Source organism: Myzus persicae, unplaced genomic scaffold (genome assembly GCF_001856785.1).
Source record: "Myzus persicae strain clone G006 unplaced genomic scaffold, MPER_G0061.0, whole genome shotgun sequence".
Taxonomy (NCBI): Eukaryota; Metazoa; Arthropoda; class Insecta; order Hemiptera; family Aphididae; genus Myzus; species Myzus persicae.
This window is the reverse complement of record NW_019103469.1, coordinates 90,573-116,527: the sequence shown is the minus strand read 5'-3', so window position 1 is coordinate 116,527 and position 25,955 is coordinate 90,573. Positions and strand designations below refer to the sequence as shown.

The following is a 25,955-nucleotide window of genomic DNA, read 5'->3' as shown; positions in this document are numbered from 1 at the left end:
TGCTCCCACACGAACATATTCAGCGTCTGGCCATTATTTTCTTGAAAAAAAAAATAATATTGAGATAAGCTTTCCACATATTTTATTTTCATTTAAAAATGTTAAATATAATAGAAAATTTTTACTCCTACTCTTTTACTAAACTTTTTCATGGTTTTAGGATTAAGGGGGACAAGATGAAGGAACTAAGAAATTCGATCTCATGTAGATTCAGCGATAAATTCAAATCTGTATTCTGAATTCTTATCGCCATATAAAATGAATTGGTAAATCGAAAATAAAATGCATATAAATTCGTAAGTAGCACGTTCGTTGTAGACAATGTCAGAACATCATCACTGACAATTCTCTATAAAAATATTAAAACATTCCACCAGAGATTCCATTGAATATCAACGAATTTAATACAGATAACAATTTTATTGTAAAAACTTAATTAAACAGTATAATATTATTCATAGATTAGTAAACGTTGGTATAATTGTATTCAAACTATTGTTACAATTCTATTTGAAAAATATGATTATCATTATTAGTGACAATGGTCAAACGTATTGTTTGCTCACTAATACACTTTCATTAAGTTCCAAACAAGTTGTAGACACTAGGCTTGTAAATTATAGAATAATATTATATAAATCAGTTCAAAAATATCCGTTTAGGGGAGGGACTAAAAACCACTACAGCGTAGACCGATTTAATTTATTTCCATGACTACCATAAAGGATTTACATTTGTGATCCTTGAACTCAAAATAGAAAATACACAAAAATATATATCGCAAGGGCGAATAAAATTGATTTTAAAAAGACTATATTAAAGTATATCAATTATAAAACTTGCTGTAGGTACTTCATAGGTGGTCGAATGTGTTGGGGGACTGAAGCACCACTAAACAATTGTAATAAGTTATTTCGTGGAGAAATAAGCACAATTTACCTGAACGAAATACACATCGATAATTCAAGGGTTGCTAATATGCACATTGGGATTAGTGGAGGATAATAATCCCAACCTAGATACGCCTATGTATTGCACTTATTGACTTTTGTAGATACACATATCTTTCCTGTTCATTTATATGATTCTTTGGAGTGTAACTCTTATCGGGTCCATACAGTAATCATACAATGCTTAAAACATTTATTTTAATACATACATTGACGTATTCTATACAGGGTGAAACAAAAAGACCTGATAAATTAAATAACTTTTGATCGAACCAATATTAAAATTTTTTTTTATGTATAATTTATTGACTGTTGCTTTGCAAGTATAATACAACATTTTAATTTTTTTTTTAGATTCTAAGCGTTAGCGAACGAATGTATTGTATATACAATGATGTATTTTCTTTCTGTCATCAACATTTGGGGTAGGTGAAATGCTTCGATTTTCACCGTATTTCAGAATTCAGCATATTTTATAACAGACAGGTGAGTGTAGTTTGCTCATTTAGACAAGTGGGTACCACTCTACTGTACGGTAGTATTGAATAACTCAAACAAGGTATATATTTAGATACAATAAAATACTAGTAGTTATTGTATAGATATTAGATAATCTCATCACTGTTTCTCTTAGTAATTGACATAAAAAAATAAAATCGGATTAATAAGAAATTATAAGAAATAATAATATTATTAACATCCTTATTCTTTTCTATTGTTATTAATAATAATTTACCGTACATAATATTATTGTAATGATGATTGTTATGTATCAATAGGTATTATACATTATTTATTATTCGAAAAAAAAGGTCGAAATGACTTTTAAAATAATCTTAAGACGTATAATATTCATATGTATCATCCATAACAACGCGGTAACCCTTTAAGATGTATGGTTGTATCAATTCCGGTATTTCATATTAATTCTGGCCCAACCATTATTATTGTACCAATTTTTGATACACAGTGTGTGTAACAGCGATTGGGTAAAACTAGGAGTATGTGAATTTGATGGGGTATGTGCTGTTGAGATTCACAGGCTACGGCCATGGGTTCATCGTATCGGGGAATTCATCATTTTCGAATGCAACCTTCGCACAACAGTGACGTGTTTTTAGTTCATATTTTTTTTCCTCTTGTTGACTAACGAGTAACCATACACTTTTTACCACCCTTAAACGATGCTAAAAATACCAAACACGTTTTAAGGTTTGGCACACATCTGTGGACTTTGTAACGTATGATGGTCGTTTTTTAAAAAAACAAATTTTTTTATTCACTAGGACCTGACCTCCGTTTTATACTAAGCAAACTATACATAACGTTATACGACATTGATTTTTGTTAATTTAAAAAATGAAATATACATAATTTAAAAACAAAATATTTATGTTTAGATGCATACGTTTATGACATTTTTTCTTCATACTTACCATTTTAGTGGAAACATGTTATAAATAACTAATAAGTGATCTAAAATAATATAAATAATTGTAAAACAGGCCAAATCGCCGGGTTTGTCTTATTACCACTCACCCGTCTATTGTGGTCATATAATTATATTAAAATAAACTCCTTTAGCAATCTCCTGCGGATACTTTAAACTTATGTTAATATTTTAATTGTTGATGGTAAATAATAAAACTTTAAAAATATTTACATAAATTAGCAGTCTTAAATTTGTACGAAGCGTTAAAACAAAACTTTTAATTTTTGACTTGGCTTTAAGCAAACCTTAAATATACTACACAATTATATAGTTCTCACACAGTCACAATTTTCCAAAATCCTGTTTCAAGCAATATCAACTTCAGGACTGATATTAAAGTATATTATTATTTTTCGCATGTAAAACCCACGTACATAATCTAATATTATGTGTTAAATAAATTGTAATTTGTGCCTACTTTAAGTGGTGAAACAAATAGTTGATTATCTATATATTACAATACAAAAAGTGCTCCCGATTGTATGGTCAAAACTATATTCAACAATTTGGGAAATGATGTAAAGAGTTTAATAAAGTATGAATGTGAAAATCAGTCTAAAAAAACCAATGTAAAAAATATAACTATCAAAAATCGTATAAAAATATAATTACTAAAATAGTAAATGAGCTTGATTAGAATGTGTGTAAAAATCAATTATTAAAAAGTATCTATGATTATAAATGATTATCTATTAGTATCGTTTAATTATATAATTATAAGATAATGTTATTAAGAGAAGTAAGATACATCATTCTCAATTGTATAAGAAACATGACATTTTTATTTAATTATATTATATAATTAATACGTATAGGAACTCCGTATACCAGAAACGAGCTTGCTCAGTTGGTATACGTATCAGCTCTTATCACTATCATTGTAATAATTCAAAATTTTTAATTTGATTATTGTATTGAAATAATGATATTGATTTTGCTGATATAATAAATAAATAAATCATCATTTCACCTCAAATATCAGCGATGAATTGGACAAGTTTCCGAAGTAACAAAAGTGTACACAAAGTAACAAGCATGATCCTGTAGTCTTCATTGATGGCTACCATTCGACACTGTCTAAATACATAAGCATTGTTAACTATATTATTATTAAACATTTTTTTCTGAAGAATTCTACTCGTTTGATGAAAATGTGATTATAATAATTATCATTACATTATCTTATCGTTCTCTATTAAATGTCAAGAGGTTAATTTTCGTTATAAATAAATAATGTCAATGTTTTTTTTTTACTTCTCATTAGTCATTATAGGTACTCGTTGACGAACTCGTTAGACGGAATTATCTTAGACAACAATGCGTATAACAATTATTCATTCTTAGTGTCATCAAAGTTCTCTGTATATATTTATTTGGAATCCGCTAGTCAATTATTTAGCTGACACAAGAGTCAACCAATAAATTGTATTGCCACTCACCGCATATCGTTAGCATAATAATAATGGTATCGTTTCCTGTTGTCGGTATTACCATTTATTTCTATCCGATTCAGCTTTCGAAAATCAATTATCCGAAATACCATTATTCCGGTTGAAATTAAACGAAGTGGAAATATAAGAGTTCTGCATTGGAATAAATACGAATCCATTGACAGTCAAATTATAATTTATTATTATAATATTTCTTACTTTATAATGCGCAATAAATACATATTTTGTGTGATACAAAACACATTTGAAGCATTTTGTTCTGTATTGTAATGTTGTAATGACCAATAAACAGTTCCTAAAATACATTTTTATACAAAAACTGTAATTTTTTTTGAAAACCCAAACATAAAAACTGTTATTTCGGTGTTCGGTCTACATCGAATTAAGGTAAAAATTGATAAAACTACAATAGTATTTTATTTTTATATTCCTTTTTCATAAATTATAACGATTTTATCCATAACATAAATTTAATGATTTGACAAAAAATATGTATATTAATACAACACAATTTAACCAACAATTATGGACGAACGATTTCAATGTTGAAATCAAAACAAATATTACTGATAACGTTTTCATTCAATAGCTCTAAATAAGACCAAGAATATTGCTATTTTTTCTGATTCGTTTCAGAAATCATCCATAATCTACATTACAATACATTTAAAGTAGACATCGGATAACATTTTAAGTATAAAAAGTATAGTTTTAATTACAATAATAGCAATAAGGCTTTTGCAAATACCAAATCATTTTGTAAGGAATATTTTTGTTCGTAAACCTACATCCATAAAATATTCAAAAAAACGGTATTTTCATTAGGTATTTTAAAATAACTCTAGATATTTTACTTGAACACAACAAGATGGACGTCGCTTTACATTTATCTTGTGACATATTATTAATATAATCAGTTCATTATTCAAAATTATTAGGTTCAGTAAAAAAAATATGATTTGCCTGAAGGAGAGTCTTCATATTATATTATTTTAAATATTATTTAAAAAAAAAAAAATAATAAACAATTTATAAAAGCTCATTCTGCGAGCGTCAAGCGTGTGAAATTCCTGGTACCCAAAGTATTTTAATACATCAGTCAAATGGAAAAATCGTTTTTAATTAAAAAATGGTATCAGTTATCACTTATCTTTTATTTTTTGACTTAATTCAGAATTATTTTACAAGTAATATTATGGTGTATCAAAAAAAAAAAAATATTTTTTAAATTAATTTACATACCTTCTTTATAAACTCTGGGATTAATTATCTCAAACACAATATTATGAAGGTACATAAAGAAAATTGAATTTGCCATTTTTTAAATTTATTTTACAACAGAAATTACAATAAAAAACAATTTATTCATGACACTGTATTTTATTTTACTCAAAGTAAATAAAGGATCATTCTCGATAATTTGGTTTTAAAATCTTTAGTTATATTTATAAATATAATGACAGACTGTTTTGCATATTTTTTTGATCTGTTTCATACTATTTAAATGAGATTGTTTTTAATTGAAACATTTTTAAATATTTTCTCTTAAATTGCTTTTAATAATATTGTATTATAACAAATGAGAAAGTTAGTAATTACTAATTAGTATGGTTAAAAGTAATACGTGCTTGTGTTTTAAAACTTAATATCATAACCTATGTTAATTTTTACAGAAAAGGCAACTTTTATAACTTGATTAAGTTTATTTTTATACATTTTATTTGTAATTATTTAACAAGCTGAGCATAATTATTACATATATCTTGTATATACTAGTTTTACGACAAAATTCAATCCTCATAAAAAAATGTAAGTATACTAAGTATAAATATTAAATAGTTTCAATAAAAAGACAAAACACGTTTATTTATTAGCTATATACATTTGTTTATTATTATGAACAGTTAAAGTTATAAAAATATTTGCAAAACATATTATATGATGTATAATAATATTATAAAGTATAAATAAATATTTTATAGTCATAAATGTTACCACACGGGTATAGGTACATCATTAAATAAGGATTTATATTATATTGCCTCCTAGGAACCTACCTTCATCAAAGTTTATATCGTGGTGTGGTGAGATATTGTCCTTCATAAGTGCGAATTTGGTTAATAAGATACTTTAAATAGGATACCTGAATCGTAGGAAATAAACATATTGTAACTAGATGCTGATTGCTACAGATCTCATTAAAATAATCTGGGAAAATGGTGTTATGTTCGTAATAATAGCAGGGAATGAAAACTTCAGTATGTTATAAATACTCGTTAGCATAAGTGGTTTATTCTCAAATTCAATTAAATTCATCAATCGTCATTAATCAATAGTTTCATGGAAATTAGTGAAAAAAAAACTATTTTTAGCGTTGATCTTATAATATTTAAATTATGTAGCTAAGCAATAATTTTCAAGGTATTTAACTTTAGTCCTTTATTTAGACCTTAAGTCTCAATTTTAGAATTTTCGATTTAAGAGTATAAACCTGTAACGGTTGACATGGTTTTATAATTAACGGTTGATTGCAAAATAATAATAACATATTTCCAAACTCAAATAATGTCATCAGTTTCTTATAATTAAACGAATAGGTACAATTGGTATATATTTCAATGTAATCTAATAAATAAATTCAATAATTTACAAACTCGAGTAAATATAAATATCTATGAGACTTAAGAGATATACGATTATTCCTTCATACATTAAGTTCACCTCTTTTTAAGTTTTTTTTGGTAAAAGTTCTCATAAGCCACATTTATTTCGAGAGTTACAAAATTAAAACCATTTTCTTATTTAAAAGAACAACACTTAAAAATACAAAACCTTTAATTCCTCTCGAACATACAATTTTTCCTGTAATTTCGATATAATTACTTAAGAAAACATTGAATTCTATATGTTTTTTTTTTAGGTTTTTGGTCTTAACGATTATTGAATAAACGAAAAACATTATTGTTTTATAAATAAAAGAAAAATTTTGATTGTATGTATGTTTTATAATAATAAGTTTACATTTTAGATTCTGAGTGGAGCTTTAGAGTGCAATACTATAATATTGCATATAATTACTGATAACTAGTTTTCAGAAATAATCTTTACCTTAAATAGTTCAATGGAAGTAAAACAAAACACCTTAGGTTGCAAACATTGATACAAAATAAAATAAACTATATAATATTATTATTGCATTGCATTCTTAATAATAAAAATGATGAATATTTTATAGTAAAATTGTTTCATTAAATTGTTCAAAATTATACTATAAAAATGGTTAGAAAATATTTTATTATAAAAAAAAAAATAAAATAAAAATGTAAAACAATTAAAGCAAATTGTATAATTTTTAGTACATAGTATAATTATTAAAATATCAATCGATTATTTTTTATTTCTGCAACTGAAATGATTACCTAACTAGTTTTTATGAACATTGTATGGCAAAGAATTTAAAATTAAATATTCAAGTGTTCGCACCGCATGCCATACACAAATTCACTAATGATAACTTCGTTTTTTTGTGTTTTTATAATTTTAAAAAACAGGGTGGTCTCTATATTTAGATTGATTATTTTTCAAAACTCAAAGTAATCAATGCGATTTGTTTATTTTTGTTTGATTTATTCATAAAAATAAGTACATTTTCATTTAGTAATAGGATCACCTTAGATTGGGTTTTAAGTTTTTTTTTTCAGTTCGGGTACAAAAAAATGAATAAACGAAGATAAATTCAATCAATCCACTCAGTATTGACTATAAAAAAATGTTTATAAAAAAGATTAAAACAAAATATTGAAATTATGACTAAACATACTTGTTATATTATATTGTATCTAAAATAAACATTTATTTAACAATTTTTATTGATTTTTTTAAAATGTTCATTCGAATTGTTAAATTATGGATTATATACGTATTTTTGATACTGAATAATCAACAGTTTTTTATTTCTGAGAATCACATGTTTTAAATATTAGTTTTTAATAACTGAAAACTATTAAATAAAATACAATGATTTTTAAATAAATTATAGTGATTGCTTTCATTTCAAAAAGTTTAAAATAAAAATAATAATTTATATTTCATCATTGTTATAAATTTGAAAACAGTTAAGAATAATTAAGAGCTGTCTTTTTAATGTAAACGACGTACAACTCATCAAATGTGGTATAACAATATACACATAACGTTTTTCTTAAATTAGTAATTATTATTTTATTTATTTTTATTGATCTTAATAGTATGTTTTTTAATCTTGTTGGAGTTTAGTTTGTTACTTGTGTAATATACTGTTTTTATACATCTTCTATGTCATTAAATTATGATTGATTGATAAAAGGAATCCTATTATAAGTTATAGCTGTTTTTGCTTTTTTGTCGGCTATTTTTTGAAATATATAGGACACGGTATGAGGATACAATATAATATTATAAATACAGTTATTTTTTTTAGTTTTAATAGTTCTATTATTTTGCTTCGAATTTTTGATGCGAATTCTCCTGTAATATTATTGCTGTTGCAAACACTATATTAACTTTAGAGTAATTTGCGATTCAATAATTACCTACTGTGAATTTTATATGGCTCTCATCAATTATGATCTGTACTGAATTAAGGATAGCTGGTGCTTCATATTATGTGAAGATCGATCAGTTATTGGGAGTTTGTACACCGTCATTTTACTGGGGAATATCATTGAAAAACCAACTCCGTCGTTGCTCTTAGAAATGCCTGTAGAGAATCCATAGTGGTCTTTATAGTTTTATAATATACTTATAAAGTAACTTATTTTGAATGGGTACCTTTATCAGGAGATTTTGTTTTTTTGGTTACAACGCATAGTTATAGATTAATTTTAATTGGTTAAAACGCATAGTTCTAGGCTTATTTCACAAACAATTTATCATGCAGTATCTGCGATTTATCCTCTCTTTATTTCATTAAGTAAATGTATTTGAATTAAATCTATTAGTATTTTTAGCTCATTGTTTTTGAAGTGGTATGCTTTATTATTGTTTCTAGCTAATTTATACATTATCATATTTAATTTATAAACATATATATACTAAAACAATATAATATTATGTATTGTAAAATGTTATAATATTCCAATATAACTGTAAGGGCACATAAACCATTTCAAAATCCGAGTTAAAATTATTTTTATTAGAATCTCAGCACTGTTCACTGAAAACTTTTGTTATTTAAAATTAGTATCATATATTTTTTGCTTTCTCTCAATTACGGGAAAATATTTGTCTATAACTTATGCACGTTCTACAACTTAATATTTTATAAAAAAATTTAATGAGATTTTTATGTGTAGTATCATGTACTTTATTAAAAGTTTTATTGTACAACAATTATCCCCTAATTACTGTTTAATTCATTTTTATTAATATTAATAATGATTTATTATCATAAAATTTTAATTTTAAGTTTATACTATTGATATAATTAATTTGATAACCACAAAATGCGTTTAGTCAATTTTATTTTTAAAAAGTTAGAGAGTTAAAATATTTACACAGATATTGATTAGTTTTTATTATTATGTATGTTCTATATAATTCTGAATTTTAAATATTTAATGTTCTAGCATATACGCAGATAATAAAATAAAATAATTTGAGGAATTTCATAATAGAATTCAGTTTAGAGTTTGTGTCGATACTGATTTTATCGAAAATGATAAGAAGTGTGTGTTACTTAAAGATAATGTTTAAACCCGACCGTCGGTAGCTTACCTTTCCGTCCGGTTTCCGGAACCCCTCATACACCTTCCATATGAGCTCTGGTCCAGCTGAGCATACAAATTTACCGACCTCGAACAGGTTGAGGATATTGTTTGTGGACAACACCTGTGCGCCCTGGCTGACGGACGACGTGCCCGACTTGAGTTTGGAAAACATTGTGCCGGCAGTTGACGGCACCGATGGCAGACTGCTGCCTCGCCGGAAGTCTGACCAACCTATCTTGTCGGATATTTGGTTGAGCTCAAGAAATGGCCTGACACCGACTTTGAGAAGTTTGTAAAACGTTAGATGCGGGTTGGTGCCAATACGTCTTTGTCACTGAAAAATAAAACAATTGAGACCCATGAATACGATTTGCATTTCGAATATCAATTGATTGATTATAATATCAAAGTTATATCACTCTGTCCAAATATATGTGTACAAACAAATAACGAAAAATCCTTTATTTAGGATTCAGCATCATGTCCCACACTCCTGTCATTATGAGATAAATATTAACATTGTGATCTATTAGTCTTGAAAGAGAGTCTTATAACATATATTATATGGGTAGAATAGCGTAATATAATGAAACAATAGATTGTTCTAAACAGATTGCATCTGATACATAAAGTAATTGTTTATTTTGATGTGGGAATAAAATATCAAACGATATCAAGATTTTAGAGTTGATGTTTATGGTATATATTTGAATTCAACCATGTGGACATAGGACCGTTTTGACTAGCTCAAATTGAAAGTTTAAGAGGCGGATGTGCTGTGTTATACATAGTTGATCCCAGAGATCAAAAAGCAACACAAGTTTGTCTCTGGAATATTCTATATTCAAATATCATTAGCATCTCTAATGTAGGGGAGATGTATTTTCGTAGAGTAATAATCTTGACAATTCAGCATCATTTGTGCACATCTGAAATGAAAACGTGTAGATACATAAACACTGTGAAAGTTTAATTTCCGATTGACATTGGTGACTGCTTGCCTTCGCTTACAATTCATTGCGATTAGTAGTAATATTTATCGATTATTAGGTGCTATCTTTTTAGATTGGGAGATGTATGCATTGGTTTTAAAAAAAGTTTATTAATTTTTTTTTACTCTCGTGGAAAATATTTTAGGTAGAAATAAAGCTAATAATATATTTTAAACTTTAATTCATTTGGAAAAATAATAATTTTCTTACATTAAAAAAAAAACCATTATTTTTAGTTTTTACAATATTTTTATAAAAACGAGGAAAGATTATATATTCTGTTTAATTTTTAAGAAATGTATTAAAACATGTTGTTATTAAGTAGGTTTCACTACTAATCATTTTCCAAGTGTCATGATTTATAATTATTCACAAATATTGAAATATCCTTATCCGAGACAAGTAAATCATTAAATATAGTGAAACTAACTCCAGGTTACTGCATAGTTTACATGTATTTTTGTTAGAAACAATTTTTATAATTTTATTTTGTTCGATATGGAAGTTTCTAAATAAATTTAATATTTTTTTTATATCTTGGAGTGTCACGGGAATTATAAAAGGTTATTATAATAAGTACCAACATAAGTTATATTTATATTTTGTTAAATAAATATATGAAGAATACTTAAAAAAAGTTATATAATGCCTACTTGTTTTTCTATTTCTCAAATTTTATTTTGCAAGGTCCGCCTGTAGAAATACTGATAATTTTACATTCGTCACCACATATATTTTGTTTGTTTAGAATATTAAATTATAAATGTTTAATGTTTGTTAGACTTTTTAAAACTTATACATGATAAAATTGTATCTATTAATATTTATTATTAAAATATCTAAGAATCATTTGATTAACGATTAAAGGAGTAAATAAAATTGGTTTTTGAAAAGTTAAGTATTTGAAAGTTTTTATTTGCATAAAAATGTATTAAAGGTAAAGACTTTGAATAGCTATTCCAAATAACTAAAAAAAGTATTCATAACAAGTCTGTCATATCTCTGAAACGAAGTACCGATGACGAGCTAACAGTGAATGGAAGAAATTACTGGGAAAATTAATTAGTTGAAGTTGGTTCAAATAAGATAAGTCACTTACCTACCAATTGTCTGCAATTATTATAAATGTTGCATATTATATTATATCTTTTTGCAAGAAGATACGTTGATTTCCAAACATTTTTCTTAGAACTACTTACTTTACTATATTTTATCTTTCAACTTGATACGTATACATTTTAAAATGGTTTTACTTTAACCATAGGTAGTGAAACTCTTTAACCATACTGTATATGTTGTTCATAATATTAACATATTAACTTAAATGTTATCTACATTAAATATTCAATAAAAAATCTTTCCTTAATATATTGTTCTTCTGAAATATAATATACATTTTTACAAATTAAATTTATATCGGTAATTAAATATTATTAAATTAATTGCTAACTCTAGTCCATATTTAAAATAATTAGCCTCATTTGAATAAAACACTCGGAAAATTACTATGTATAATATTCACCATCAGTAGTAAGGTACTATAGTTATATTATTAAAAATTTATAAAAAAAATATTACAATTTGTTAGTTTTAGATACCGAAATAATTTAATGTCTGGTTCTGCATATTCCGCGAGTGAAAATTAATGCGCTCTAAGAGTAAGTAGAAAAAGTGAGTAGGTTTTCATAAAAATTAATCTTTATTGATAAGTAAAATGAAATAAAATTGTATAAAGTATTTGCAGAGAAAAAGAATAAATTACAAACTATTATGTATTTTAATAACATTTTACTCGAATTAACTTTATTAAGTTTTTAATATCTAGGTAAACATATAAATTCACTAGATAAATACAGAATATTTTATATTTTATTTAACTACACCGAATCAATGTAGATTAAATATAAAAGCCACTTTACTATTGTTACCTTCCGTTAATGTCGTTAAATTATATTTATACAATTCTAAATGGTTTCTGTATTATACATTATGTCAATTTTTTATTTTTTATTGTATTAAATCTCCGTATTCTGTCTTCTTAATATTTATTATATGATATGTATTTAATATACATTTCTGATCAAATTTGACACTACATAACATTTCTATGAATATCATTAAATCCTGTATTCGGAACATTATTACGGTAACACATATATTGTTACTTATATTTACCTTATGAAACGCGTGTGAATATATATATGTGTCATGTTTATACAAATACAACCTAGAATTCAAAATAAGTTGAGTTTATACAAGTATTCCATTACGATTAGAATTCAATTTCAAAACATTTCTATTCCCAGTTTGTCAGTTCCCAATAGAATATTTGAGTGAACTATCCATGTATTTTATCACTACTACACTGGCTCCATTATAAAAAAAAGTTACTGAAAATAATGAGTGCTCTAAACCAGAAAGTTAATACAATCAATTGTATTTATTTCTGAAATATCATAAGAAACTAACAATTATTTTTAATTAGAGTATTGAAGAAAAGGATTATTTTAGTTCAAGGCACTCATTTTTTTAGTCGATGTATGTTGTTTTTAATTTTTAATTTTGAGAATGTGAAAAATGTTTGTCTTACTACTATACGTGTTTAATATTTCTATTATGTTTATAAATTTAAATAATCAGTATTTATTTTTTTTTTATACATAAATTAATTTGATAAAAAAAGTATTCTGCGTTATAATATTAAATTAAAATATAGGTTTCCTGTATAAAAATACAAAAGAAATATTCCATTAAGAAATAAAAAATAAGCTTTTTTCAATCACTGAATGTTTAATAAAAACAACAACTCAAATATTTTCATTGAGAAAATTACAATCCAACACGTTTCCTAACAATCTTTTTTATATAAACTGAAATATTTTTTTTTCATTTTATAAAAAAACTTATTGTTAAAATTAAAATGTTTTATTGATATCTATTTTTATTATTTTTTTTAATTTCGATTTTGTATAATATTATGTTTAACATTAAATATTATAAAATTAGTTCTAAAATGTTATGTATGGAAGATTTCATACTGCGGTACATACGTATAATATATGTTTTGTGGGACATAATTTATTATATAACAGTCTGATAATGTTTACACGATAAATGTTTTTTTATGAGTGACAAATTGCCGGTCTAAGTGTGTGTGATTTCCCTGCATGTGTACACGGTAAAATAATGATTTCCTAGAGAAGAAGTGCACGTCAAACACGGTGTAATTACCGCGGTGAAAAACAAAAACACGCAATGAAGGAACAAATATATTATCATTATACAACCTAAACTACAGCACCTATCCTGTATGAAAATTAAAGAATTTCTGCACGTTATATTTTTTCATGAATCTCAACTTGTTAGTTTTTCGGTTCGGTAATATTAAATTATGTATCGTCGTTGTAATATTGTTGATCGGTAAAAAAAAATATGTAAAGACTTTAAAAGTTTTCACGCTGTGCACTCCTTTAAATTTATATTGTTTTGTTAAAACCTTTTGGTGTTGAGCCTTGCAGCAGTGGCAATCCCTTTTCACGTAATCTCCAACATTGGTGTGCATATTAACTGAATCCTCACACAAGACACCCCAGCTGTTCTTGGTCACATGACACGCATCCACCATATAAACTTATAATAATATATTATGCGTTAAAATCTTGTTTTGTTTAGTTTGAGTTTTTAACACTTGAAATTTTCATTTTAACAATTATTTTTATTAATATTATTATTGTATGGTCTAATTGAATATTTCGAATGAGAGACGTTGATATACCTATACACCGTGATACATTATTTTTGCCTCAAATTTCAATGAATTCCTGTTAAAAACATGTTAATTAGTGTTTGCAAGTAAAAATACTCGAGGAAATCGCTATAATAGCAAACATGTTTTTGACATATTATTGGTAAAATGTTCTAATTTTGTTTACCATTTATGAAATACTTTTTCAGACAAGAGTTTCAAAAAGTTTCCGTGGTTATACAATATACGTTTATACATTTTTATTTCGAAAAAACTTTTTTGAGGTTATTTTCATAATATGCTGTAGATTATATAATGATATTTTAGATTAAATGTAAAATTAATAATTATTCTATTAATTTCTACCTCTACTATCTCTAGTATATATTTAAAATAATTAGCCCCGTTTGTGAAAAACAATTACTAAATATAATAATTACTATATTAGTAGTAACGCACTAAGGTACTATGGTTAAATTATTAAAAATGTATAAAAAAAAAATATCACAATTAATAATTGTTAGATACCGAAATAATTTAATGATTAGTTTTATATATTCTACGAGTGAAAATAAATGAGTTCTAATAAGTATAAGTAAGTCGGTTTTCTTACAGTATTTTAATAACATTTTATCAAAATATATTATGATAAGTAAAAATGTACCTACTATAGGTACTAATTATTTAACTATCTAAAAATATAGATAGCCAAATTTATGAATAATATATTTTTTTAATGTTTTATTAGAAATAAACAATCTATACAGTATACAGTTTATGCTCAATGAGTTTATCTGGTTAGAATAATAACATAAAATTGACATGTTGATTAAGAAAGCACTCATTGACGACACTTAGCTTGAGTAATTTTATTATTTTTTTTATGTATAATACTAAAAAAAAATTGATTTCATTTTTTTATTTTCATATTTTTTTTATCATTATTCTTATTATTTTAATTTAATGAATAATAATTACATTGTCATACTGTTTTTTTTTTTAACAATTTTGTTAACTTACTTTAATGTTAAATTTCCTAGTATGTATCTAATTCCTAATGATTATAAACGTTTATAGACTAAATATTAAGTACAGCCAAATCTCCGTCAAAAAACTGGGAAAGGATCAATGTAAGCCAAAAAATACCCAATAAATTTGATTTGACATAATTGTTGAGTTGACCAATGACCAACCAGCGTTGTCCCATACAAGACAGATGGATAATTTTTATTTAATTTGACTATATTTTGCTGGTCTGACAAACACAGCTGTTTTATGGTTGATCGCTTGTGGCAGTAGCAGAATAATAATTGAAAACGACAAATTTCGGATATTAAGTCCAACAGGCAATGTGTTTGTTCAACAATTTGATATATATTTACAATATCAGTTGAAAAAAATTAAAAATACAAATGCACAATATTTTTTGTTTATAAGCATTTAAAGTTCAAATGTTTACAAAACTCATATCATTCAAAATTTACAAATAATTTTATAGTTAAAAATTTTAAAATTGTATGGGTAAGGGTTGAATATTTAAACAAAGTTCCACTCAAGTTCATTATTCTGTAACCGAAAAATCAAAAAATATATAAGCTTAAAGTACACTATTATATTTTATACACACAATGACTTTTTAAATGTATTTTCTTTTGCAAAAATGAATTAAATATAATGCGTAGTACTAATGCTTACTAGTAAAATAAATTACTGTAATAATATCATAAAATACACTAAATTACTAAGTAATATTATAGATTGACATACCATCTTCGCTCATAATCGTTTTTAGTTAACAATGATTTTATATCATTGAATTCAAATTTAACACCACATATTACAGTGACCCACGTGTATCCTACTGTACAGCTAAGAGGTATCCACTAATGAGCTTTTTTATAAATTTAAATTAATATGTTTTGAATTCTACATATTCAAGCTAAAGAGTTTAAACATACCACGTACTGTAATATTTTAACTTTTAGAAAAAATAAAATGAGTGTTTGTATTGATTTTCTAGTAGATCCTAATATACCAAAAATGTATTTTTTTACAAGCATTTCAATTAATACAAATTATTTTAGAGTTAAAATGCATATCAATATTTTTATTTGAGTACTTAAAGCCCAAAAATTTAAAATATGATTCCATATAACTATAAAAGTTATTCTTAATGAAATAAAAAAAAAAGTTTAACGTAAATTCACCTTAGTTTTTATGATATTTATACCAAAAATCTATTATCGCCATTCTATGATACTTAGTATTGTTGTCTAATAAGTTAACTAAATATGAGCAGCTTTTAGCTCAGTTGGTATACGTATCAGCTTTTCTTTATGTAATTTATTGTAGTTGATTTGGTAGGAATTAATAATTAACAATAACATTATAGCAATAATAAACTATTCCCTCTATCTAGTACCTACGTAATTATAATAAATTATACGAGATTTTTTTCCAGAAAAAAATTGTTCAAATGATTGACTTATAGCTTAAAAATTAATTGCTTGTAGTAATATAAAAATTCAATATTATGCTAATGCTGACGTAAAATAAATCGTGTTTTATGTCAATATTAGCATGATATTGATTTTTTTTTTAGTTTCAATGATATTTTTCTATATTGAAAATATGTTATCAAAGAATAATTTTCAAAACCTTTAACCTTCTGGCTATAAACATATGACAGAAACAATTTAAAAGAAGATCAAATGTGTTTTAAAAAATAAAAATAACCAACTTTCGCCGTTTAGGATAGAAAAATAAACAACAGAGCTATTAACTATAAAGATTGAAACAAATCACCAGTCATCATTGTGATTGTGTATATTTAAAAATTGTAAGCAAAATTTAACGTAGCCTTTATTCACTACATTTTCTATAATAATTTTAACCAAATGCTCATATGAACGAGAATAATGAATGTATTATGAAATCATTCACAGCCTTTTTTTTTTTATTCAGTCACCAATCGTCACGACACAACATGAACCGTATCATTTCGCATGCGGATTTTGCAGAGAATATGTATTTTTAAATATATTATGTTGTCTTTTTTGAGAATACAAATTAGAAACATCGGGAGGAAGTTCTGAAAATTAAATGTATGCTCCACTTAACCCAGTATTTTGAGTATGATGGTATACCCTGTCGATGAAATTCGCTTAAGAAAACTAGAAACACCTTGTCTATAGTTAAATACCTAGCATAATGTAATATAACTGATCAGTTGTTTTACTTAAGATGTTATTTTTTTAAATCAATTATTGTGTAAGTGAAAAAAAAATTGTAAACTATATTTAGCTATGGTCATTAAAAAAAAGCACTTTTTAATGAAAATTAATAGTTACACGGCGTCTTGTATAGGCAAAAGTGGTACATGGCGGTCATGGGTACCTGAATAATATTATCATAAAAATCGTAATATTATTAAAATAATATTTTGTTCTTTAAAAAAATAAAAAATTGCAATAAAATACTAAATTTATTTTGGTCAAAGCGTGAGAGGAATCTTACAGGCGATTGAACACTAAAGGGATTATCGAATGGAAATCGATCAACCGTAATACGTCGGTCACCTATGTCGAATGTTCTAGAAGCCATACTTGTAATATTCACAAGGACAGGCATTTTGTGCGCTGTCCATGACGAACTTGAACAATTTCTATAAACATATCAGAAAAAATCAAAGTATTTTTAAAATTATACCATGTATAGAATATGATAAAATAAACTTTTGATGAAAATATCAAGTATCTTTGGGTATTCCGTATTGAACTGCAACAAAATAAAAAAAAATTTTTTTTCATTTTTTTCCTCCCCCTCCCCAGTGAATAAAAACTAAATTGTTTTTCTTATCAGAAAATACATTGGAGTAGAAGATTGAAATTTTTTTTTTACTTAAGTGTTTCCAGACAATAAGCAAACATACACATAAATACATAATATTGTAATATCAATACATTCATCATTCCACTTAGATTCTAAAAATGTACACATATTTTATTATTGTAATTGACATAATTTTAAAATGTTCTTCACTATCTTGGAGATGAGGAACAATCACGTAGAAAATAGTACTCCTGAGAATCATGTCCCTCAGTGAATTGTTAAGTTTGTACTTAACGTTTATAAAGTGCCAATAACGTTTTAGAGAAATAGTCTCTTTCTACAGAAAAGGTTAGATAATTGCATTGCCACTAATAATGAACACGTTTTAAGCTTTTAATCGTAGAAACATCGTTTGGGACTTATCCTTAAAAATTGATATAAAATAATTTCGTGTTGAATATAGATAAAATAAAAATTCCTTAGGCAATTTTATATTCTGAGAGTACTGATAAAATATGTATTTCTATTCAAAAATCAATGTGTATTTGTCTATTTGTCTTCCAATTTTGTGACAGAAAAAAATGTCATCCGACTGATAAACTTATATGTTCTTTGTTTTGTAACAACTTGAAACCATGTAAAAATATAATACTTTTTGAAATATCGAGTGCCAAACCTGATATCACATTGTATAATATTGTATTATACGACTTTTAAAGTAAATGATAAAAATCAACTTAAATCTCTATAATAATATGTAGATTGAAGGTAAAATTTGACTGCAAGAGGCACTAAGTTCTTGAAAATCGGTATAATGAACCAATAATACCATTGTTTGTGTATACGGTGCAGGTTGTTTCCCTTCGGTTGTTCGATGACGTATGTAACACGACAACGCTTACGTTTTGACTTTGTTGTTTCGTGTTTGTTTCGTTGACAAGATTTGACGGTCTAAAGTTTTTTCACCTATACCATTGATGTTTTGAACATTTCACATTTTTTTTAACCCTCCCACATTTGGAAATGTATAAAAAAAATTATTTTAAAATATAAAACAAAATATGCTACATGCTATTTTTCCTCTATAAAGAAAATTAACCAATCAAAGATATTGTTTGGGTACTGTCATAAACTACAGCAGTGTATCTATGATTATTGCTTATAGATAAAAAATAATTTAAAATAATTAAAATACAAAAATTGGACACTCTAAATCAGTCGGAAAAATAAATTTGAATCCAACCCAAAAAAATACCTATTCATGTTCATACATTACAATAATTCGCGTCCAGGGAATAAATCGGGCGATCTATCGATGGTATATATGCGCATTATATTATAATACCGTTTGTCTGTCCTAAATCAACCACCTGCCGTTATTTCTGTTTCGCTTTGGCACTCCAAACTTTTCTTCCAACCTGCAGCAATGTCACGTACTTATTTATTACTATTTATTTACTTAATTACTATACATCATCGAAGGATGTCACTTCTGCAGGCCCCAGTCACGGATTCCTTAGCAGTTTGTGTAATTTACGAAAAGTAAATGTTCGCCTGGACAACTGTTATACTTTTATATTCAACTTTCAACTTTCAACTTTCTACTTTTATATATATATTGAAGCTATTTAACAAAGGTTGGCATTAGACGCCTCGTGGGCTAAATCCAGGCTACGAAATGAAAATAAATGGACCACCAAAAATATTTTACTTTAACACTGATTTATTTTTCATTATTTTTCTATGCATAGACCATGAATAGCATTCACTAAGCACAAAGGTTTTCTTTACCTATAACATTTTTTTTTTAGTCCTCCATATTCTCTTAGATAATCATTTAAGATCCCTTTTACATAACATCGAGATATTTATGTTTCCCGGCTTCTCTCGCATGTCATACGGCCTAAAACAAATTTATTTTGATCTATCTAGTCCACAATAATATAATTAAACACATTTTTCTTCAAACTTCAGGCCGGGACGTCGTGTCTACGATGGTCTTATATGTGCAACTTATATGGTTTTTTGAAAAAACATTTACTCAAATAAGCCCAAAACTCGTATGTTATAAATTATATGTAATATTAAATTCAGTAAAAAATCAGTTTCACAGACGAGCAACTGCAGTGAACGTAAATATTTTCCTCCAAATAGGATGAATGACCACGGAACAATAATATAACATAATAATATTATTATTATATTTCTGACTTAATTATAAATTATACAGCCAATCAAGTGCGAAGAAAAAATTAAGTCCTAGGTACACCTTTACACAAATATAATATATACCTGCATAAAATTATTGCCATTCAAATTTATGAGGATTCCAATTTTTCGATTTTTAGTTTTTGTTTGTGTTGTAAAAAAAAGTTTATGTTTACATTTTTGAATCAGTAGAAATCATAGATTTACATAAAATATCTGAAAATGTACACAATACACAAAAATTAAACACAAAATAACTAAATTTAAAATATGTTTTATTTATTTTTGTGTTGGTATACAAAATTATAAACTTCATCCATGAAGTTACATAAATACAATTGATATTAGTGATATTACTATTATTTATTTGCACTTACAAAAATGTTTAGTAATTCAATGACGACGACTATACATAATAGTGTCAGATTTAAGTGTTTTATGTATTTTTTTCAAAGTATTTAACATTGGTATTATAGATTTGTTCAAGAACATTTTCAAATTTATTTTCTTCTCAAATCGCCATTGTTTAAATTATAGAACTGAAAAGCGTATTTTATTCTTATATGATAAATTATTTTACATAAATTGAAAATGTTTTTACAACTGTTCTAAATCACACGTATAAAATATTATTTCAACTTATTTTATACGTAATATTCATAAAATTATAGTACCTACCGTACTTATTCATATAACAATTTTACTGAATCCATTAGAAGGCATGTTAAACTTTAACATATTATAATATTTTTTGATTTTGTTTTTTTTTTGTCGTTAAATAATATTGCACTAAAGATGATTATTTTGTATTTATTTGTTATTTACATTTAACATTTTAAGTACTAACAATTACAAATAAACAATTGTAAAATTATATCCTTAGTATTACTTAACTATTCCTAAATATTTGCTTCACCAATACCTATCTGATAATTAAATTAATTGAATACTTGTAAAATTTGAATAATAACACATAGTAAAATATTATGCATTTGAATAATATAAGAAGATACATATTACTTTTAAATGTAATAACTTTAGTTAGGTACAAATAGATTTTTTTGAGCGTTTAATATTTGTTTTGGAAATTGTATCGATTTGTGATAATATTGAAATACAGCAATAATATTTTGTATGGGATAAAATATTTAAAATTTCCAAACGTTTTGATGACGTTGTACGAAGATTATTATTATACTAACGAGACAAACTTTTTATCTCTATTATTATAAAATGTTATCATTTTAAAAGTACCTAACAATAATTGTTCAGTGAAATCTGTCTGTATATAATTGATGTTACCTTTATAAATTGATCTATTTGATTAATTTAAATATATTACACACCATTAACGTAGTAACTAAATAAATCAAATGATAAATTCAAAAATGTTGCGAAACCGAATCAGCATCGTAGTATTTAAATGAAATTGATTTTTACCTAATAAAAACAGATAATATTTACAAAGCACACAGCAAAAATACAAAATGTATTGTTGATAAGTTAGTTTATGAAAAAACTTATTTTAACTGTTATCTTACTCAATTTGTGATTTATATAAATATATGATAATAAGACGATTAACATTAAAATAGTTATTACAGTCATACATAAAATAATTTCAATAAAATTTTTTTATCCATCAAAAAACTTTGTGTGTAATTATTTGTTATTTATTCTCCCGTCCACAATATACCAATTTCCATTTATTCTATCTTTAAACATTTTTAAATAACAAAATAAAAATCCATGATTCTGGGAGCTCGCACGCGGTGCATTCAATAAACAAGTCCCAAAGCTTTATATTTTTCATACGAGATACGACATCATCAACAACGACTGCGTCACCTACGGTGCACTCAGTGCATTATTGTCGAAACTGTGTAGACGTCCATAACAGCTTTCCACGTCCTCGTATCCGTCCACCTTTTTTTTAGTCACGTGTAAATGTCTAGAAAACGATATTTCCTGATGAAACCACTTGCGCCCTCGTTTAGCAGACAGAGCCAAACACAACTACAAACATAAACTCAAATTGCGTAACGTATTTTATTTCAACACTTCCGCAAAATCGACTAATACGGCTGCATCACCTACGGTGTAATGATGTCCTAGTTCCCGTTTTTAGACTACCTACCCACTCTGTGCATTATTATCAAGAATGTGCAATGTGCACACGTACGTAATAGTTTCCTATGTCTTCGTAACAGTCAACCTTCTTTACCCCCGTGTTTCCGGAAACCGAGATGTCCGGCTGAAGCCACCTGAGTCTCCGGTCAAAGCCAGATACAACCTTGACATAAACTCAAATGGTGTAACGTATTTTTCTCCAATACCTCCCCTTTTAAAATTACTTATTTCAGCCAAGGGGGTATATTCATATATTATTATATACAGTATCTTATTATTCCTAATAATTGATATTAAAAACAATCCAATAATTTTATTAGTTACAGGTAAAAAAAAACAAAATTATCCAATAGACATATTTATTCTTGTTTAAAATACACAACACAATTTGTTTTTACTCAAAATCACTTTCTTATTATTTCACTCGCCTAAGTATATCGTTAATAATAAACTAATTTATAGCTCATCCATAATATAATAAGTGGTGCTATAAGACTATGTTCATTTCCTTATACTTAAAACAACTGCATGTTTAACACAATATGTTTTCATATTAGTGGCTTAGTTTAAGTTTAAAAGGGTAACTATGATGAACTTCTCTAAATGAGTAAAACATTTAAACTTGTTATTTTTTTTTCATTGCAAGTATTTACATATTTTTCATGAACAGTGTATACTAAAGAATACTATATTTAGACAGTGCCTATGTAATATTAACATTTACTAAAAGTTTAAAAATACATTTAAAAACCATACCAATGTGATTTAAATGTGTTTTGACATTTGTTGATAAAACGTGTAAAAAACTAACATGAATGACATATGTAGTCTAAGTTTTTATTCATACATTCCTTACATGTGTTATTTGAAAACCATCAAATTCCTTTTTAGAAAAGTATTGAAAATCTGTCATTTAGATTGTTTTGTATTTTTTTTTTATACATATATAATACAGCTCTGAGGCTAGCATAAAACCGAATAGTGATATTTAATAATTATGTAATACCTATAATAATATGATGTATACTCGGAGTTATGAAAATATTATTTTTTCTGACGACTTTGTATGTATTCATTTGAACAAATTAATTGCAGTTTAAATGTAAAAATTGTTTATTTATTTGTCTAGTTGTACTGTCATTCTGGTTTATATTGAACTAAAATAAGGTTAGTAAGATATTTCTTCAAACACTCGGACTTTTAAATCCAATAAAAGATTTTAAAAAAATGCATTTATAAATTAATAAAAATGTATCTTTTGTGAAATTGAATTCCAAACATATCATAATTATAAACTAAACCTATTCAATAAAAACTATATTGAACAAAATGCATTTACATATAATGGGTAACATAAATGTGTATAAAATAAAACATAAAATGTGTATCAGTGAAATGACTAAAAAAGTTTATTAGTATTACATAAAAAGAAACACGAAACGAAAAGAAAGATGAAGCCATGAAGTTAAACGAACGATCCATCAAAATGACGTATTATGAATTTATGATAATAAATTATTAGATGTAATATGGTGTGGAAACGTTCTAGTCTAAGAGAATGAATACTTTTTAATATCACAGTAATAATATAAAAAGCATAAAGATGAGTTATACAAAAAAAAACATCAAAGCTTCAAGCCTGAAGCCTGAAATTTAATTATTACGAACGGTAAGTAATCAAATAAACCAAACCAAATAAAACACACAATAAAGATTTTTCGACCATCTGAGATCTTATAAAATAAAAGAACGCATATTTGTTATGCACAGCTCGATTGGTTTTGCGAAACTGCCTGTCGCGTGCAACAGGCAATCATCAATATCGAGACATTTAAACAGAAAATAAACATCAAACGAACTTGCAAGTGTTCCATTGTTATAGTATAATGTTATTATGTTCTTATAGAATACTTGTATTAATTTAATTTATTTGTCCCATTTTATCAAACAAGGCTATAACGAAACCGTTCGTTGAATAATTATTAATTATAGTTCATTTCAGGATTCAATCCAATAAGTCCGGAATCACTTTCAATTCTCGTAGTGTACGTACATCTGTCTGTGGTAGTCTGTCGTAACTTTTGTCGACATGGTTACCATCACAGTTATTGATTTTTATATAACTATTTTTATTATTTATTTGGTAAACAAACCTAGACAAAATATTATTGTCATCGCTATCATAGTTTTCTCTAAAAACACATTATCTTCTATCACTCAGTACGTCAATAATGATTTTACAACAGGCATCATCGTACGTGCAACTATCTGAATTTGGTGTATCATAAATTTTAATCTCGTATTTAAGTATTATTAATTATAAAATATAAAAAAATATTAATATAAGTTTTTAAAAATTGTTGCATTCAATTCATATAAGAATATTGGATTTTATTGAATGATACAGCATTATTAATAAATAATAATTATTGGCTCTTCATCAAATTCAGCCGCACAGAAACAAGAAAGCCTGTTAATGGGTTAATATTTCAATATTTTTCTAAACTAGACTACTGAGTACTGATATAATATTATAGACTATAGTAAATATTTTGTGTGCAAAATCTAAGAAATTGTAAAATGATTCTTTAGTAATAGCGTTGTTTGCATTATAAATCATTGACCATTCATAATATATTCGTACATTTAATATTGTTTGTCTCCTTCCATAATTTATTTTCTAAATAATATTTCTTTAAATTTTGAACAGAGCAAGGAATGTAAAGTTAGGTTTTACAGTGACGTATAATTTTGTTTTTTGTGTGTGCCAGACAATACTTTTTGAAGCAGAATAATTATCGTTTCAATCGTAAATATTTATGTTGATTTCAGTTACACAATTTGACCTAGTTGGTATATTGTAAGTAAGTAGTTTAAGATAGTACAAGTTTGGTTTATACTTGAGAAAAAATGTATTCAATCATTATATTGTATTGAAATACAAAGGCTGTGCCCCACCTCTCCTCTTCTATTGCTACCAAACATATTAATTTTTCACAATATTTTAAATTAAAGTAAACATACAAAAACACACTTGGTTGCTGCCCCCACCTGATGACATTTATAATTACGCTGTTATTGATACAGATTATGATCGCAAGCTTTATTTAAAATTTTGGGATATGTAATTATAGTGCTATACAGTAAGTTAATTCTTAAACGTATACGGCACTTATTGAGGAGTTTGAAAACTAACAGTTTTAAATAAAAAAGCTCATTTTCAAATGCATATACGCTCATGTGTAGTGTAAATGTATGCGTAATGAATGATCATTATTTGTGTGACTGTAGTGTGAAATACTTGCAGAAAATAACTTATGTCTAATTCCATGTAAGTTTATGTCAAATATACTGATATGAACCTAACGATGAGATGAGACTTCTGAAAATTGATTTGAATTTGATATTA

General features: G+C 25.9%; 1 protein-coding gene across 3 annotated transcripts in view; it reads right to left on the bottom strand.

Moving 5' to 3' along the window:
- The window catches only part of LOC111034571 (SCY1-like protein 2), a 188,876-nt gene that overhangs the window by 124,578 nt on the left and 38,343 nt on the right, over window positions 1-25,955 (bottom strand). For all 3 annotated transcript variants that reach the window (XM_022315851.1, XM_022315852.1, XM_022315853.1), the window contains exon 2: window positions 9,648-9,974. In XM_022315851.1, the coding sequence (XP_022171543.1) occupies window positions 9,648-9,812 (165 nt within the window). In that variant the 5' untranslated portion in view covers window positions 9,813-9,974. The remainder of the gene's footprint in view (window positions 1-9,647; window positions 9,975-25,955) is intronic.